Source organism: Malaclemys terrapin, chromosome 3, assembly GCF_027887155.1.
Source record: "Malaclemys terrapin pileata isolate rMalTer1 chromosome 3, rMalTer1.hap1, whole genome shotgun sequence".
Lineage (NCBI taxonomy): Eukaryota > Metazoa > Chordata > Testudines > Emydidae > Malaclemys > Malaclemys terrapin.
Genome location: NC_071507.1, coordinates 129,135,562 through 129,155,728, shown reverse-complemented (window position 1 = coordinate 129,155,728; position 20,167 = coordinate 129,135,562). Strand labels below are relative to the sequence as shown.

Here is a 20,167-nt window from a genome sequence, read left to right as displayed (position 1 = left end):
CATCAAAGAGCTTGTAAAGGTAACATAAAACCACCATTGCCCACCCTGCACCAAGCTCTGTCCAGTGCAGCTTAGAGGCAGCAGCCCCTCTGTACACGATTCATGTATTCATACTGAATATAATTACTGAAACTTTCAGTGTTATTTACACATGTGATGTGCCTCCCTGTCTCAAATATTCTATCTCTTTGATATTCTAGATCTCAGACATTATAATATAGGTCATTATTTCTAGTATTAGTAACACTCCCTAATTTTTAAATGAAGTAGATTTGGCTGCCATCCAAAGCCACTATACAATGTCTCAACTTCTCTACAGCTTAGTACAAACGCTCCTTTTATTTACAGCAACACACAAATGGCCCAAATCTTGCTCCCACTGAAGTCCATAGAAGTTCTGCAATTGTCCTTAATGGACCACAAGGCTGGGCCCAAGATTTGCTTCACTTTTTTTTGAGGACTCACGAAGAGAGGAAGCGGTGGAAGACCCACGAAGAAACTGCTGCAAGCCATCTTCACTGTCACTGGAACTAGCCATGCTGTTTCTCATCTGCATCACAGAGAGCTGTGAGCAAAGGCTCGGCTGCTGCTCCATTTTTTTGGAAGTCTGAAATAAAAGGTTTTAATATATTACAGCTACATTTTAAAGTAAGAAACAAAAGCAAATCTTCCTCCATCGTAGACTCTTTGGGCTAAAGTACAGCTATTAAAGTCAGAGGTGAGCTGGGGCAATGGGTTTCAGAGGTGCAGTTCCTATGCCCTATACGTTAGTGGCTGTGGGCAGTCCATGCACATGAGACTGAGGAAAGCATAACAATTCTCCAATGAGAGAAGTGAGCTTGATTCATTGCTCCAGAGGCAAAATGGGGAGTGAGCTTGGAAGAGACACTTATTATACTTTTAAAAACCATGGAAATACGATGTTAAAGAGAAAAGTATGCTGCATTAATTCATATTGCCCACACCGCTGTGAATAACACACTCTAACACTCCATTAAGTTCTCAGTTCCATCTCCAGCAGATAACAAAAAAGCAGCCAATACCCCAACTTTATCCAACTTGTACTCCAACACCAAACCTTAACAGCCGCTTCATACACTCTCGTGGCTAGATAAGCACATTGGACTGTCACATGCTGCAAATATTTGGAAAGAGAATCCATTCTGCCCCGCAGTGCCACTATGAGAACCACGAGAAAGTCAAGAAAGACAAACTTTATCTATCACCTTATCCAGCAATCATACTGCATTTTCAGTCTTAATGTGTATTCATGTTGTTTGTGGTGACTAGTGACATGAACCTGTGTGAAGGAAGGCTAAAGTAGTCTCTGGATTTCTCATTATTATCAGGATGGCACTACAGGGCAGAATTGTTATGTAAACAACCATGACCCTAGATGTGCATTTGAACACTTTCAAATATTCTGGGGGTTTTCTGTAAAGCAGTACTGTTAGTTGGAATTTCCTGGCTGACATTTGCATTTGAGACTACTGAAGTCTTCCCACTCCTCCCCCATCCCACCACCTTTTGGCAGATATAAATTATACATTCATTCAACCTTAACTCCAGGCTAATGAACTGCTGCGCCTGGGAATATATTCGCCAGGTGTTACAATCTAGCTTTGGGGTTTATTGAATACAGATGAAGTGTACGATCCCAGGACCTTCACTTGCTTTGAGTACTCTTCTTGAGAAGGCTTTGGACTATAAAGTTTATATGAAATAATCACGCTCTATCCTCTTAAATACTACTGTATGTCACAATGATATGTCAAGTGCATATGAGAGGTGGTAATTAGTGACAAAGATGTAATGGGATGGCACTCTGTTCTATTGTACTTTAATATTTATGATTTAGTAACTTTCTCATAAAAAGGATAATGAATCACCATTTTCTGCACAAATAACAAAGGCACCTTTGAGAGAGAATAGGAATTTATAAATGTGCATTTGGCAGTGAATCCCATCCAGGTTGACACACATACCTGTGGCTGTGTTATATGGAAATGAAGACAAACTACTTGACTAATCATTTTGTTTTACAGCCCTCAGAATGGTTTGCCATCAAGGGGTCCAACTTTGAAGAATAAAAAGATTTTTTTAAAATCCCCCAAACCATACATTTGACTTTAATTTTTTGCTAATGTAATACATATTTGTATCAGTTGTACTAAAAATATAGTAGTAGCAGCAGTTATAATAATCTTAAACAAATTCATATTAGTATTTCACTATCAAAAGCGACAATGAACAAAATTATACATAAATTTAAGTTTTTTAAAAATTCCCCTTTCTTTGGGAACAAATAAAACCTAATTCACATTATCAATCTGATTCTAATCTTCTGAAGTGACCTGGAAAACAACTGTTAAATAAGCATCCCTTGTATTAAATTGAAGGCTGTAAGATATAACCTTCAAAATGGGTATTAGCCAACATACATTTACACTAATCTTTTCTCTTCATACTAAATGCATTCATATTTAACATAGGTGTATTTGAACTAAGCAATGCTTGTTTACCATTTTCAATGTATGGGGAGAAGGTGCAGAACTTGAAAAAGTCACTCTAGACAATTATCTAGCCCTGCCTACAGTGCTGGGAGTCCAGTCAACGCTCCATTCCCATCAGTCGCAAGGAGCATTTCAACAACAGACACTGCAGTGTGGGAACAGTGATGAGAGTGGTCCCAACACCGTGGGAAGCAGGAAGCCAGGGGAAGGATGGACAGCTCATTACTCCAAGGTACCCTACAAGAAATATTGGATTATGTGCATTTGTATTATTATTTAAGGTGATGTAGAAAAGAGCAGAAAGGATGGGAGGAGGAAGTGAAATGGGAAGGAAGGGCAGAGAGAATGGGAAAGATGGCGGTCAAGATGAAAGACAAAGAGGAGAGGAGGCAAACGAAAAGGGTGGGGGGAGAGAGGAGAAGCAAGGTGGGAAAAATCCATATTACAAGAAAAGCTTATGGCCAAGATTTTCCAAAGTGCCCAGTAGTTTTGGGTACTCAGTTTTAGATATATCTGATATCTTGTGAAGTCTGTTTTTAAGGAGGCCAGTGCTCTGCAACTTTTGAAGATAGAGTCCTGTTGGAAGTGTCTCACATGGGGCACCCGAAAACTACAGGCATCCAAAAATCACAGGTCAATTTTGAAAATTGTGTCCAAAGTCACAAACAGGAGGCAGTAGTTCTCACTGCTTGAATCTGCTCTACGTGGGACAGAAGTACCAGAAGTAATAAGAACGCACTAATTCAAATGAAGTAAGCTAGAAAAAAAATGAAGAATGGAAATATGAGACACAGAGCAAGAAGAGATTTCTTTTAGCATTTAAATGCTTTTAGATTGTGGGTAGGTTTAAGATTTCCGAGGTGTTGGCCTGAACCTCAGGTGAAGTGAAGTGAAGCTCAAATCTTTCAGTAAATCCAACTTTCCCCTCTGATTTCTCCTGTAATTTGCAAATCCCATACAATGCAATTCCAGTTATAGCTTCCTACCAGATGTTTGTAGCTGGACCTCATTAGGGCCTAAGCAGCCAGACTACAATAACCACCTCTCTTGGATGTCTGTTTAAAATATCCCAGTAGGGAGAGTAAGAGTCACTTGACTTCTAAACACCAGCTACACAACTTGGAGCAAATGGACAAGTATTCCATGTAACATTTTATTTTTTATTTAAGAATGATTGATACTAAGACTTTGATCCTACAAGTCCTTGCATGATGTACAACAGGAAGCACATGCCTCTTTCAAGTGAGGGCTGCAGTATGCACAGTACCCTACTCCGAACAGAAGTCAGCCTCAAATTCCTGTTTCCATGTTCGGAAGAGTGCACAAGAGAAAATGGATTTGCCTGAGGGAACTTAGCATGCAGAGGAGGCGCTTAGCTATGTGTTCTCTCCTTAGCCCACACTCTAGATAGGCAAAAAGCACTTGCTGGCTGTGCAGCACCATCCTCATTATTGCAATACAGAGTTCCCCTGTGTGCTCCCTGTCCTGTTCCTCACTTTTTTTACCCTGCTCTGATATGCCCAAAACACCAAACCTGTCCTTACAGGATCAGACCTGTGTCTTATATTCTAGCTGACTTTTAGCAACAGAAAGAGTTTGTATTCATTCATTTATTGGCCAGGTATAATGTAGCAGGGGACAGTATAGGCACTGCTACATTGGTTAAAAAAAAAAAAAATACTGTAATGTTGTTTCTCTAACGATTCTTGCAGATCTGTCTGGAGGCAGAGAAGAAACCCAGTAGAATTACTGATGCTGAATTCCAGGGATGCTTCGGAGTGAAATTTGTTGTATAGTATGAGTGGCAATTAATTCATTTTGGACTATTTTCCACTAAGTTCACAACTTTATTATAGCAGCTATAACATGACCTAGTTAGGAGATTTTTGATGCACAACCTGATAAGAGAGAATTTTGGGTTGATAAATCAGAGTGGATTAAAATCATGAAGCCAGAACTAAAGTGACTAATTGAAGTTGTTGCTAAATCTACAAGTAATTGGGAGTTGTATAAGCGTTGCAGAAGAAGTCCAATATTACTAGAGTAAATGTTTATCAAAACTCTGAAGCTACTACATAAACAATAAGAACCATAAGCACAACATAGCTCCTCTATCCAAACAATGCAAAGCCATGTAGCCATGTAAGGAGATATAATGAAAGTAACACAAGGTTACGTATATATTTGTCCTCACATAATACCTGAATCTACAGTATAAACTAAAATCCATGAAGACCTGTCTCCAAAAAGTCTAACAGTTGAAGTCAGAGATGTTAAAGTCCCCCTAGTCACTTAGTCCAGCCTCCTCCCAATTAAAAGATATACACAACCTTTTTTCGTATAGCTGCTGTGGAGATGGCAATCAAATTACAATATGATCACTTCCTGATATATCAGCTACTTCGATAGAAATATTTATATCAGCTATGGATTCAGATTCTAAGGCCTGGTCTACACTGCAAAGTTAGGTCAATGTAAGCTGCCTCAGACTGACCTAGTTGTGCATGTGTCTACACTTAAATTTGTCTCCTACCCAGGTAAACTCCCTGTTGTGGTGACATAATAACACCATCTCCCTGAGCGGCATTAAGCCAGGGTTGATGTACTGAGGTTGATGCACCACACGTGTAGACACTGTGTTACTTTTGTCAACTCTAACAGTCCTCCAGCAGCTGTTCCACAATACCAGACACTAACCATTCTGGTCACCATTGTGAACTCCACTGCCCAAGGTCATGGGAGATCAATGAGATCCTGCAAGCCAGTGCTGTATCAGACCGTAAGCAAAGGGCCTGGAGGGTGAACACCGCACACAGCCTGAATGAGGAAAAAGCAGACAGGAGAAAGGCCCAGGCATGGGCGGCGGTTGTCAGAGGCTGGGGGAGTCTGCATCTCCCCAAGCCAGGTGTAGCCTGCCCACACTCTGCCCCCAGCCCTCCTGCTTCCATTCAGCATGGCTCCAGTCTCCTGGAGTAGCCCCAGCTCGGGCTGTGCTACCCACTCTCCCGGTGCTCCGAGGCTGGGGCTGCGCTGCCCGTTCTGGGGTTGGGAGCACTAGCATTAGCGTGTGTGCCGCTTGGGGCCAGCAGCTGCGGTGGGGGGCTCTGGCAGGGGGCACGGGGCCTTGGGTGGAAGGGGCAGGGCTGGGGGCTAGCCTCCCCCAGCCAGTGGTTCACACGCTGCCCATGGGCCCAGGAGGCCCAGTAGGAAAAGGAGAGGGAGATACACCAGGAGATAATGGAGCTTCCCTAGCAGCACACACAGATGCTGCAGACTCTTGTGGACCTACAGGTTCAACAATCACAGTGTTGCCTCCCTTTGCAATGCATGCAGAACTCCACTGCAGCACCTCCCTTCCCCCTCTACCCCAACATTCCAGGTGGCATCAAGGGCTACATCCCTCCTCTACCACTGCACTCCAGGGGACATTAAGGACAACTACAGCTTCATATACAGCAACGGTGGCTTTCACAGGTTACCATGTAAGTAAGATGGACATGAATTTTCTTTCACTTGGTTAAGTTCTGTTCCATATCATTTATTAAGTTTTTAATGTATTTCCTTTTAAATTGAACAGATTTTTCTTTGCACTGGTTTTGTTAATGAAAATAAATTTTATTATTTGCAAAATAATTCATCTTTATTAGCTCACAATATATGCTGCAGAGTGCCTAGAAGTTCTGATAGCACCTGCTTACTTGTTATTGTACAGTGTGAAACAACTCATAGGATCAGTGACATGGTGTAATAATCATAGATATACAGCAAGCACCACAGAATGAATAGGTGCACTGAGTATTATATTCATAGGTGTGAACCAACACCATACAATTCCTAACAGGCCCAAAACAGGAAAGCCAGGTTAAACACAGTACACCACAATGCATTACTGTGGTTCACTGTTAAAGTGCTCTTCCAAACCCTCCCTGACTCATATAGCTCCATGTTGAGCTCTTCTAATAGCCCTTGTGTCTGTCTGTTCACATTCAGCAGAGAGCCATTCCACCTCTGCCCTCCACCTCGGGGTGGCAGCTTTTCCCCCTCTGCTTCACTGGTTTGATGCAGAACATAGCAGGCAGCTGTAACCCCTGGGACTTTTTTTCCCGTTGAGATCCAATCTTGTGAACAAACACTGCCAGCAACCCTTCACTCTACCCAAAGCACATTCAACTGCTGAGCCAGTAGTTGAATCTTTCCTTGGTGCTGTCGAGGTGGCTGGTGTACGGCTTCATGAGCCAGGGGAGCAAGGGTCATTTCAACATCACCAGTGATAATCTGCCACTTGGGAAAGGAAGTCCCAGCTTGTAGCTGTCTGAACAGTCCTGTGTTCTCAGAGATGAGAGCGTCATGCACCTTCCCTGACCAGCCAGCACTGATGTCGATGAAGTGGCCCTGGTGCTCGACCAATGCTTGCATAATCATGGAAAAGTAGCCCTTTTTGTTGCTGTATTCTGTGGCAATGTGATCTGGTGCCAAAATAGGGATATGGATGCTGTCTATTGCTCCACAGAAGTTTGGGAAACCCATTGCTGCAAAGCCATCCACTACGTCCTGCACACCAGAGTCACAGTCCTGCATAGCAGGACATGATTAATAGTCCTGCATACTTGCATGACAAAGGTCGTCACAATGGATTTTCCAACTCCAAAATGATTTCCCACTGGATGGCATCAATATGGCATTGAACGTTTCCAAAGTACTACTGCCACTTACTTCTCCACTGTCAAGGCAGCTCTCCTCCTTGTCGGAGAAAATCCTAGTGTCCACATCCTAGTGTCCCTGTACTGGAGGGCTGGGGTGAGCTCAGCATACAGATCCAGGAATGTGGCCTACACATCCGAAAGTTCTGCAGCCACCACTCATCATCCCAAGCCTCCATTACGATATGATTCCTACCAGTCAGTGCTTGTTTCTTGGGCCCAGAAGTGGCGTTCCACCATCTGTAGCTGCTCCATGAATACCACTAACAACCTTGAACTGGCTCTTGCTATGGCCCACAGCTATCTGTCCTCCCAGAAATAGTCCGGTTCCCCACAAATCAGTGGGTTCTTCTTACGGCTCTGCACGTACCAGAGGATCGTGCGTCCTGTGCTTGCAACGCTTATGACAATAGTGCAGAGCTGTGTAGACTCCTTGCTTCTGTCAGAGATGGCGGACAGTGAGGAGGGCTGTGCTGTTTTGTGAGATTTTTAAATATGGCATGAAAATTATGGGATGTAGATGACATTATGGGATGGAGACAGTTGTATACTGGGAAGTTGACCCCTTGCGCCCAGTCGCCCTGATGACTTGTTTCTGCCCCACCATGCATTGCCAAAACTTCCCAAAGTGCATTGGATGGTGGCAGGTTGCACACTGGGATCCCTACCCATGGTGCACCACACTGTGCATCAACACAAGCACTCCTACTGAGTACGCACAGCACCACTGCAAAGAGCCAAGCATGCATGGAAGCGATATACTAACTGCATCAGCTTTATGCCAATGTAACTTGCACTGGTGAAAGTTTGTAGTGCAGACATGGGCCTTAACCACGCCTCTTTACTCTCAAGCACTGACCTGACATTGATCAGCATCTTTACCATCCAAAAAACCCAAATATTCTGCGTTAAGCACATTTTTGATACACAAAATACAATTCCATCTTTAGATGTGTGTGTGAATTTAATGGAATATATGAGCAGGATTAAGAGAATTAAATTAACCTGTCTTTATAGCATCTAACAATATAGCACAGGGAGGGAAACTCTCCCCAAAAACTCACCTTATCACTTAGTGTTGGATCATTCAATGAGTAGAGTTTGTTTGTAATATCTTTACCGATAAGATACCTAAATATTTCATAAAGGAATGGTTCAGATTCCAGAAAGTAAGTCAGTCGTTCCCTGGACCAGCACAGAAACTTACAGTTGTCATCTGCAGTAATGGTGACCTAAGAAAACATATGTACAGAATTAACACCGCTTTATTGTTTGAAAAACAGGTCACACCAGATTTTAATTTGGGGATGCAGCAAAAATAACTAGTGCAATCATGACTCAACCCGTGTATATCCCATAAGATACGTACCACCTACAAGTTTAAAGGCACCCAAGATGCTTCTTATTGTATTTTTTAAATTTCCATTATTTATAAGTGCAGTAAATGTTTTCAGATGAGATTTTTTTCCCATTTTTCATTTGTTTAATGGACTGGTGGAAGTGTATGCCATGAGAATCCTTCCCTCACCAAATAGAGTTGTCTCCATAAATACAGTTAATATCAGCATTTGTAATCTAGAGATATATTTAGGAATAAAATATAAGGAACACACCTTTTAATTCCCTTGAAATTCATTGGACATAAAACAATCAAATTAAATCCAATGACCTTAATGAAATTCCCATCTAATTACATGAGAGCTAAATTTGTTCTAGGAAAATTTTTGGAAGGATAGTGTGGAAAAATCTCTCTTTACTCATGTGAATAGTCCCACTGATGTTCTAAGACAACTTACGTAAGTAAAATTACTCATAGTTACTACGTGTTGGCACAGTTGGTATATGAAAAAGATATTATGAGTGATATTTTAATGTTTTGAAATCTCATACAAATTGTTACAGCTTGATTTGCCCTGTCATCAGCTACAACAGAATTCATGACCTTTTCATAAAGGCAAGCCTTCGATACTTGTGCTAAACAATCAAATCAGTTAGTCATCAGTAATACTGATATGGAAGTTGCAGAGAGGTTTACATCCCTTTTCAGGAAGACAGTTACAGACTTATAAACACTTGAGCAGGTCTCGCATTCTAGCCAGAAGAGGGCAGTGGCACACAAAACCCACTATATCACAGTTCAGTACTTCTGTAGCCATATTTAAATCACTTATTTTACAAAAAAACAAGTAAACAATTAAAAGTAGGAATCATATAGCTACTTCTTTTCTAAGTTACTTGTAGCCTTTTTTTCTCCTTAAAATAAATTAAAGAGGTATAAGTCTCAGAAGGTGCGGGAACACTGCCACATACTATATACAGGTTTTAAGTGATACATTTTAGTCTCAATTTTTTGTAATAGTTCTTAAAAGTACAGGTTTGGGAAAAGTATTTGTTCATCAGCACAGCCAGCGGATGGAGCACAAAAGGTTCTATAGATCATTTAAATATAAGTTCTGCATGAACATTCCTGATGAGATTTTTTTATTTAAGGTCAGAGTATTGAGATTAAAAATAAAACAAAAACCTAGTAAGCGAAGGACATACCATACTTGATTATAATAATTTTAAGGTAGGTGAAATTTGATGTTAAACTATTTCCCTTCAATAGCATGAATCAGTGTTTGATCATCTTCTAAAGGAGAGATTGCATGACGAGGACTGCAAGTGTACAGGATTCCTTTAGTGAATATATCTTCACAACCATCTCTCCTTGGCCCTATGCCGAGTTCTTGACTGGAACATATTACCTCAATCACTGACTTAGATGCCATACCAACCCTGCCTCCCTTCCTGGCATGAGGAGAGTCACAGTCCAGTAACTATTGCACAATCATAGTTAGGAATAATAACACGTTAAGGAACTAGCAAAACATCTGGTACTGATTTTAGTATTTTGGGTAGAAAACCTTCCCTCCTTAATATTTGTTATCTGCTGCACACCAATGTATAATACTTTCAGCCATCTGTTCATCTTCCAGAGCTTCTAAAGCAACATAAGCTAAACTGAGAAAAAAGCCACTCATATTCTGCATAAGAGGGTCTGCATGGGGAGTTATACCAGTAAAACTATAGTGGTACAATTATACTGGTATAGTAATTCTGGGAAATTTCCCCATGTAGCCAGGACCCTTAGAAACCATGATCACAGCACATAGCATGCAGATAGAAAGATAGGGAATTTCTGAGACAACAGCATTGTTCTATAACATGGCAGGAAAGGCTTGATCCAACTCCTACTGAAGTTAATGAGCGTCTTTCTATTGACTGTAATGGGAATCAGATCAAGCAATAGGATCAAGTCCTAAGAAATGTTATAGCTACACCGTTTTCCTTCAGAGGGCAAGGCCATCAACTGTCAGTCATGTTAATCTCCTAGATGATACAATAATACAAATAATAGTGTCGCTCTAGGTTATAGTATCAGATCGGCTAAACCTAAAATGAGAACCCCTAAGATCACTCCCTGTCTCCAGTGTGGTACTCTATGGCATGTTATACTAGGCGTCAACGCCTGCAGCCCTCACTTATGTGATGCTCAGGGGTGAAAGTAATATAAAAGACATACCGGTACGAGGGCTTCTGCCAGCCAGTCCTTCCACACCGTTTGGCCCACGCCGCCTGAGGCTCTAGCAGCGATTTAAAGGGCCAGGGGCTCTGGCCGCTGCTGCGGTAGTGGTGGCGGCAGCCAGGAGCCCTGGGCATTTTTAAATTGCCGGGCCCTGGCACAGCTACCCCTTTTGCGTCCCCCACCCCCGTCGGTGGCCCTGGAGAGGGGGCAAAAGGGGCAGCGACGTTAAAGTGCTGTCGGCTGTGTACGGGCTAATACCAGTGGCCACTTCTTACTGGTACGCTGTACCAGTCCACTTTCACCTCTGGTTATGCTCCTGTAGAAGTCACTGGGAGTTTTGTCTGAATATAGACTAAGTTTTGCTCTTAATCATAAGGACGATTTTTGTGTGCATGTGTTCAAAAAGGAGGTCTGCTCCTTAAAGACAACATCGCATATAATAAATGAGATTTACATTTTTGGGAACACAAAAAGGAAATAAATGCATAAAGTGACTCAAATATAAGTAATGACTGCTGAATGACAACTGTAATATATGCACACATTAGCTTTTTTTCATTGAACACATTTAAAGGGACACCAACTTCATACTTGTAATCGTTTTCTTTTTTAAAGCAGATACAGCCAATGCCTAAAATTACTGTAACTAAAAGAGTTTAAAGGGGGAAAAATATTTTTTCAGATTGTTTTCTTTGTGCATTTGACAACATGTTGCATATAGCCAGTTTCATACTTTCCCAGTAGAGTCAGTTAAGCCCAGATCCTGCAAATACCTACCCACAGGGACTACTCAGGTGCTTAAAGTGAAGTATGTGAATGTTTGCAGGATCACAGCCTTAATTGTGAACGTGACACATACAGCAATAGTAGAAAGGGGAAAAATTAAAAATATAAAGAAGTGTGATTGTAAACCAGGGGAACCAGAGACAGCTGTAGTACCTGAAATTCACTTTTAAAAAAAACTTGCTAGATTTCAGTTCAATGGCATCTTTTTTACCTATACATATGTCACTCAACATTTTGCTGACAATTCCAAACCTCCTTCTAATTTATATGTCCTGCACAGGGAGTACAGATCCTATTAAATAGAATTAAAGTATATGAACCGTAGGGGGAAAAAATAGCATAGAACAAGCCAATACTAAGGTTTGTCAGTGAAAAAACTAATACCATTTTGAAATGAACTACTAGTCAGGAGTATCTTTTAAATGGCCCAACATTAAATATAAAAAAAAAAACTAGCAAAACTGTGTAGTCAATAAATTCACTGTTCATTAAGTTCATATCCAGTGACAGCCAAATAGACACATACCTGGAATTTCTCACCCCGGTTCATCTGAGTTGATCGAAATTCAGGAGAATCTATAAAGGCACAGGGGTAAATATTATGCAGAAAATGCCCTCGATAGGAGACCTTCATTCTGATGATAAAAATATTTGTTAGAACAACATATAAAAACCATAAGGTAGAATAACAATCTAAATTTGAATATGATTATTGACAATGATAATACAGAAATCAGAGAGGTCACTGCATCCATATCTCAGGGAATTTTCACCAAGCATCTGACCTAGTTGTCAGCCAAATAAACTAAGTTTTGTCAAAACTCTCACTGATTCTAAAGGGAGCAGTATCACACCTTAAAACAGGCAACATGGTTTGAAATAATGAGCTGTGTGAATAATGGATTTTTTTTTGTTTTGCTACCAATTCCAAAACAAAAACAAACAAACAAACAGCACTGTTGCAAGTCAAACAGAAAATTTTTTGGACATTTTTGGTGAATATTTTGTCTCAGTTTCAACCATTTTAAAAAGCTTTTTATTTTTTTTTCATCAAAATTAAAGAGAAGCAATTGTCCAAAGAGAAATGTCGAAATGAAGTTGTTTTGAAATGAAAAATTGAAACGCTGTTGAGAAAAATGTCAAAATGAAAAGGTTTGGGTTTTTTATTTATTTACTTACTAGGGTTTATTTCCACTCCAACAATTCAGCAAAGCCTACACAAATTCACTAAACAGTCTAGTGTTGTCGAATCTGCATATTTCACTGAAAAAGAGTTTTGGCCAAAAAAATTGCCCAGGTCTACCCAGAAGGCAGCACCCAGTACGCAGAATACTACATCTATCAGATGTCCTCTGAATACCTTGGGTTTGATCCACCCGCAAAGTGACATAGGGTGGATCAAACCCTAGGGAAAGAGGATAGATGGTGGTACCACAACTTACAAGGGAATATCAGATTTAAACTCCAGCTAGAACTTATGAAGTTATGAATCGGTGCATCTCCAATCAGTTCCTGGCCAATGGGAGCTGCAGGGGTGGTGCTTGTGGGTGGAGGCAGCATGCAAAGCTCGCTAGCCGCATCTCCGCCTAGCAGCAACAGGGACAGGTCGCCACTTGCAGGGAGCCACCCGAGGTGAGTGTCCCCCTGGATCTGGTACCCCGAAACCCCTCCTGTGCCCCAATCCTCAGCCTCCCTGCACTCTGAACCCCTCGTGGCCATTTCTCCCCATGTCACCGTTTCCAGGGAGCCACGCAGAGCCAGGTAGGAAGCTTGCCGGCCCCATGCCAATCGGACTATAAACCTGACTTTCTATGAAGATTGGAAATGTCGGTTTATAGAGCTTTCAAGTTGGTACAGGGCTTAAAACAGCTTTTACTGTATATTATGAACAATTATTTTTAAAATGACCTTCCTTTGAATTTGTTTTTCATTCCACCATCATGCAATACACAAGACTTTCCCAAACTTTATGCAGCACATACTTTCCCTTTAGCAGGATACTTAGTCGATCATCAACTGATGTTTTGTCCTCTGCAGCATATGCTTGACCTGTTTTTAAAGTCTGAATGTTGCAGAATTGTCCAGTTAATCTCTTGAACAGTTCTGGAGGTACATGGAGTGGTTCAAACATTCTCTTGTACAGACTACTGAACTCCTTCTCTATCTTGATCTGGAATGCAACAACAGTCATGATAAAGGAGAATGGGTCAATGAAGAAACAGAAGTGCAAGATTATTTTTCAGTTCCACAGGTTCCTATAAAAGTTCACCATTTGCCAAAATGGTTGTAGCTGAGATACTTCAGGTTTTGTCTACATATAGGGCAGGAAAGAACTGGCATCTGTCCACAAATGTTGACTCTTAGATGGTGACCACAGCACTTGTTTATGCAGAGCTAAAATTGGGTCAAGATGGTATGCTGGCACTTTAAGCATCTTTTCCATACCAGTAGAATTTGAACTGATTTAAATAGTCACTCTGGATTTACACTGCCGTAAGAACAAATAGAGTTTGGCCCAGAAAGGCATCTGGAACATCAGGACCCCTGTGTCTTTCACTATGCATCCCTGCCTCAGGACAGAATGAGGGAGCACCTTTGATCCTTCATATTCATGGCTTGTATGCAGAGGAAGAGCAGGCCCGCAAGCCCTGAAAACAGAGCCAGCATGCAGAAACCCACCATAAGCACATGTCATGAGTGAGGAAGAAGCCACTGCCAGATGAACATCCCACTCTTGGGAGCCCACCCAAACTTCAGCTGCAGGGAAGCGGGAAAGGAAGCTGGCTGAAATCCCAAGCCTGAAAGTATTTCCTGAACGAAGGCAACTGGGAAGGAGATAGCAGCTAGTGCTTTGGGTCCTTGTCTACCACAAAACACAGGAAAGTTTGAGCAGAGGTCTGCTTGGTGGTGGAACAGGACACACAGATGAAGGGTATGGACATCAGAGAATAAAAAAGGAAGTACATATATTCAGAATGGAAAATAAAGAAAAACTGATAAACAAAATTATAGGTAGGGCTGGTAGCACCGCCTATTATTAATGTTGCCCAACACTTCCCATTATAAGACCCCAATTTCAGTCACTTATTACTTAAACCACTTTGGCTGAAATTTCCCATGCCAGGTGTCTGCCTCCAGCTCAATTGTTGTGGAAAATTTCATCCAAAACAGGTCAGTCATTTCCAAGAATGAGACTAAGGAAAATAAAATTATTTTTCAATGTTAAAAATATTCTAGTGACCTTTTCATTTGAAAGGTCCTTATGCTTTGGAATAGGGACTTTAAATTTGACAGGGAGGTGGCCTTTGTGTCAGGGATGCGCTTTTTGCCATCACTGTGAAAATCCGTCCAAATTTGGCCAAGTTATATTTCTGAAAGTCACATTTGCACATGTTCAGTTGAAATTTTCTATAGCTTAACAGCAAAAAGTCTTGAAAGATTCTATCCTCACTGAGCATGCTCGAGGCCTGTCACAGCTCCTTGTGCTGACCAGATAACACATGTGCCAGCCCTACAGAGCAATGGAGCATGTTCCAGTCCAGGGGCAAAGCTAGGCTAGGCTTTTAGCTATGGCTGCTCCTGGCTAGGGTTTGTCCAGACACTGGCACTGAGAACAGGGAAGTGGTCTCTCCTGTGCTCTCAGTGACCCCCGCCCCCTACTCTGTTGGCACCTAGGCAACATAGTGGAAGGAATAGTCTGATTCTAATGCAGAGGGGACAAGAGCCAGACATAGGGCATTGTGAGTGAGGGCCAGGGAGTTGATTGGGACATGGAGCCTGAGGGAGGAGACTGGGACTGACTGGGCAAGGAGCCTGAGAACCCATAGGGATGGGAAGGAATAAGGATGCTGATGAGAAAGATCTGACAAGATGTTAGCATGTATCTGGCTAAGCAAAGCAACCGGGACAAGGAGCCAGGGGAGGTGAGGACACTGAGGATGGATGAGAATCTTGGGGCAGGAGATTGGGATTGGGAGCATTGGCTCCTATGGAGGCATGGGGAATATGGGCAGGGGAGTACTGGAGAAACACAGAGACAGACCGTGGAGGACGAGAGAAAACTGGGACTGGATGGACGAGGAGACTAGGAATGGGAAAAGGGGGAGCCTGGGGCTGGGATCAGAATTCTCTCAGAAGTGGAGACTGGAACTGACTAGATGAGGAAAATGAAACTGGGATACAGAGGACTGGGGCAGAGACAAGGGGAGGAGGATTCATGGAGGTGATGGGACAGAAGGGGTCAAGCTCGGGGGGGAATGAGCAGAAGTGACAGTGCCCACTGCAGCACACGTTCCTCCAGAGTCTGCAGTGGAACCCATGATCCCTGTCCCTGAGTCTTACCATGTCTTTGCTGTCAGCAAATATCTTTGAAACCCACTGGCAAAGTGTCCCATCCCCCTCTACTGCTAGTCCACATAGAGGATAACAACCTAGTACTGCTATCAGTTATTTCTGTTAGCTCAAGCAGCAGAGGTCTGTGCAGTGGATCTCAAGGTTCCAACCTGCTAATGATCCATGTGGGTGTCAATATAATGCCACATGAAAGAACTTCCATTTTTCAGTTTGCTTTTTTAAATATCTAGAAAATACACAAAAATTATGTTAAAACAACTTTATTAAGGATTCAAAGTCAGGCCCTGAAAAGTTAAGAAAGGCCAGAATTAACATTGCCTGTGCACCTTTAATCTGGCCTCCTTGTGCATATGCATTATGATACAGCCTTTAAATTCCTGAAAGAGGGGTGTTGGAATGGAAACGCTCAGGAAGATTAACAATAAGGTTGTTAGCACTCAAGCTACAGTAACTATGTTTGTATGAGGTTTTCAATTCAATTTCAATTCCCCCGGCCCTGCTGCACACCGTAGTTCTTAACAACTAAAAAGGGCCTACGCACAGGCAAAGCAAAGCTTCAGTTTAAACATACATGGTAGGGAGAAGTGTGCTGGGGATCATAATAGATCATTAATCACAGAATCCCCTAAGGTTGCTAATATCTGCATATAGGTTCTGTGCAACTGTGAGGTTAGATATGTCGATTGTAATCAGTCTATCTTCTCCAGTCAGTCCCTCCTTTGTGTCAGCAATTCTAACTTAATGCTGTGTATCTCCCTGCATGAGCTCTTACCCGTTCACAGACAAGGTAAATTTTATTCCTAGATGTGTATGTGCAGCGCCCGTGGACTGAGTTGGGAATTACACAAGCATTTGTGAGGGCAAAACTGACTAAAGGAAAACAAAACAAAGTTTAGAGCTTTCATGATATAATATGTAAATGTCTCTAAGCAGAAAGCAGGCATAACTAAGTGCTGCTTTTAAAATGAGTGATCAGGTGGGAGGTATTATTCTACTTTGCGAGCCCTCCCTCTCCAAGCAGTATTCACCCTAACCGAAGTTAAGCACTGTTGACTGCTTCTGCAGTCATCATTGTGGGCCATTTTCCAAATGAGCCATATGGGTAGGTATAAGTTTTGCTCTGTGATAGATGAAGTGTTCTGGAGTACTGCCAAAGCCTCGAGCCAGAGCGCTGCAGAGGCACTGATTAGAATCTTTTAGCTTCTGAATTAGGGTGAGGTTCTAAAAGGAACCATGTAGGGAAAGCCTCAATAAGCCAAAACCACATAAGTCATATTTTGGTCAGGAAAGAACCCATTGTTTTTTCCACAGACTACATTTAATGAAATTAATATTTACCTGAAATATCTATCAATTATTCATCCTGCAATACAGCTTGATTTTTAATTGTTTTTCCATTCTTTCTTCTTTTTAGATTATGGGATGTGTGAGGCTAAGTAAATAAAAATGATTCTGGGTGATGGTCGATACTTGCAGCTAGAAAATCTCATTCAAAGATTATTTTTTAACATCTTCTTTGCTACCTTCTGTGGTGATATTTAAAACAACCAATTTTCAAGTTCATAGTAAAAGCAAAGTTACATTCACAGCAACTACAATGAGTGGAGTAAGTAGCAGATGTTGCATTTACAAGAAGGGTTATTGCTCATAATGTATAATAAAGATGCCGCATATATTGTCTGGCATATGTTTTCTTGTTTCCATTTAATTTTACAGTATTTTTAAAATTCACATGATGGATGTGTTTATGTCACAAGGTATTTAGAGCTGAGCACTGACTACAACTGCAGTTATGGGTGCACAGAACTATTGAAAAATTGGACCCTCAGGATCCAATTTCTCATTGTGCCATTGCCTCTCTTCACTTGCTAAGTTAACACAAAGGGGCAGGTGTAAGTCATTTCTCTGGGGGAAATTACCCTTTCTACTGGGAGCTCCTTATGCTAGATGGAGAGTCAACTCTACCAGCTCTGTACCACTTCTTTGGCAGCTCTGAGAATAGGGGAAGCAGGACATTGAGCATGGGCCCGGCCAGTGTGGAGCCCCCAGAGAGACCACTGCAGCAGGGGCACAACTTCGGTATCCCTGACCACTGCCTCCATCACACCAACCCCTGCAGCCCCTTTGACCCTATGCCAGTGCAGCAATTAATTTGCCCCATAATTAGCACATAAAAAAACAAATAAAGCCACAGAGGAGAAATATATATTTTATTCCAAATTCACTTCTGTTTTAATTCTACTGACTTTAACAGACTTGGACCAAGGATGAGTCCATATATTCTATTCCCTCTTCCTTTTTTCCCCCCACTCCCCATCTCCTCCTTCCCTCCCCAACTTTTGCCATTACCATAAAGCAAACCCCAAACAATGCTGAGAAAACAAAATGAATAGATATTAAAAAGTATTTGTAACATTTTCTATAGGCTCCTAGGTCACTGGAGCACTAGGTCTCATTGTTTTTCCAATATGACATTGCTGCTTTGGAAAGTTTAGCCCATTAGGTCGAGACAGCAAAGTCCACTTAAAATGCTGATGTGACCATGGGATCTCCCCACAAAGTGACAGCAAACATCATAGCTGATTTTTAGGACTCTTCAAATTTGTTCTTAGGAGGCTGTACACTCAAGCCCTGTGTGCTCCCTGCCAAGAGCCTGCTCATGGGCTGCAGGTATCACAGGCATGGGGAGGTTGAGCCTCCCTACACTGCCTGGTGTGGCCCTACCCCAGCTCTGTCCCCAGTTCCCTGCCTGCTCTTCCAATGGGGCTCGGGCTGGGGCTTGGGGCATCTAGGGCCATGCCGCCCGCCCAGTGCTGGAACCAGGTGGAGCCACACCATCCGCCCAGTGCTGGGTGTGGAGGCAGCTGGGGCTGTGCTGCCCCCCTGGGACTGGGGGCTATGGTGGAGGTGCTCTGGACTCATCTAGTGGGGGAAGGGGCAAAAGGTGTGGGACTTCAAACAGAAAAGGGGCTGAGGGCTAGCTTCTCACAATGGGCAGTTCATACACTGCCCCTGGTCCTACTGAATTATAGGGTATCTTCAGGTACAGATATTTTTATTGAATGAAATTATGAACAATCACTACAGTATTCCTGGAGGTAGTGGTGTAGATATTGAGTTAAGCGTGTTTTGTGCTGATCCTACATTTGACTATTTCAAGTTGCTGCAAAGTTTTGTAGTGGCAATGCACTATGGTCCTGGGGAAGGCTTTGGTAGAAGGGTAAGGATAGTTAGGGTTTTGGGCACCTGAAAAGGGAGATTTTTGGAATCCAGGAATCAAGCAAGGCTTTCAGCAATAAGGGAGGAGGAAAGTGGAGTTTATTTAAGAGAGGCCTGAATTTCCACTTCCCTGCCCCCTTTACAACCACCATTTACCACATTGCTCCTAAGCTCAATGTCCTTTAAAGTAAGAGTGCCTCTAAAACAGTGCTGAATGGCCTCAGCCCCTAGTGCTGTTAACCTTTAAATAAATAAAATAAAATAGTAGGTAATCAGAATGGGTTCATTCAGCCCTAGAGTCAGAACAGATCCAAAACTTGGCCTAAACTCAGAACCAAATTTGGAGAACTGATCTAATTGGGCTAACATTATTATTCACTTTCATTTGTCTCTTCACTTCTGCTTCCAGCCCCATGCAAAACTAAGAAGTACCACACTGCTACTCATGTAGTGCTGGCCAGAAGCAGGACACGCTGGAACTCTTTCAGGTAAGAGTGGTTTCAGAGTAGCAGCCGTGTTAGTCTGTATCCTCAAAAAGAACAGGAGTACTTGTGGCACCTTAGAGACTAACAAATTTATTAGAGCATAAGCTTTCGTGGGCTACAACCCACTTATGCAGCCGAAGAAGTGGGTTGTAGCCCACGAAAGCTTATGCTCTAATAAATTTGTTAGTCTCTAAGGTGCCACAAGTACTCCTGTTCTTTTCTCAGGTAAGACTGTTCTTCTGAGATTCCTAGTTCAGTTTAGTAGAGCATAAAGGGTAGGATAAGAATCCAAACTATTGGATATGTATTTGAGTACTAGAAAGCTCACACACAAACACCATTATGAAAAATGCTGGAAAGTGACCACCCCCATCTAATTGGAAAGAGTGGAGTTCATCAGCGATGCAAGAATAAAGCTACTTTTAATTTAATAGTGTGATGGCTTTAGGAGAGAGAACTGGAGAGAAGAGACATGTTTTAGTTGAAGAGGTAGAGATGTATCGGAAGGCTCTTCCCAAAGACAAGAATTGCAGAGAAGCCTCT

At 42.1% G+C, this 20,167-nt stretch overlaps 1 protein-coding gene across 1 annotated transcript in view; it reads right to left on the bottom strand.

Moving 5' to 3' along the window:
- The window catches only part of BVES (blood vessel epicardial substance), a 50,602-nt gene that overhangs the window by 9,083 nt on the left and 21,352 nt on the right, over window positions 1-20,167 (bottom strand). Inside the window, exons 4-7 of the mRNA XM_054023511.1 lie at window positions 13,550-13,737; window positions 12,094-12,202; window positions 8,278-8,445; window positions 466-607 (exon numbers count right to left, since the gene is read on the bottom strand). Coding sequence (XP_053879486.1) covers window positions 466-607; window positions 8,278-8,445; window positions 12,094-12,202; window positions 13,550-13,737 — 607 coding nt within the window. The remainder of the gene's footprint in view (window positions 1-465; window positions 608-8,277; window positions 8,446-12,093; window positions 12,203-13,549; window positions 13,738-20,167) is intronic.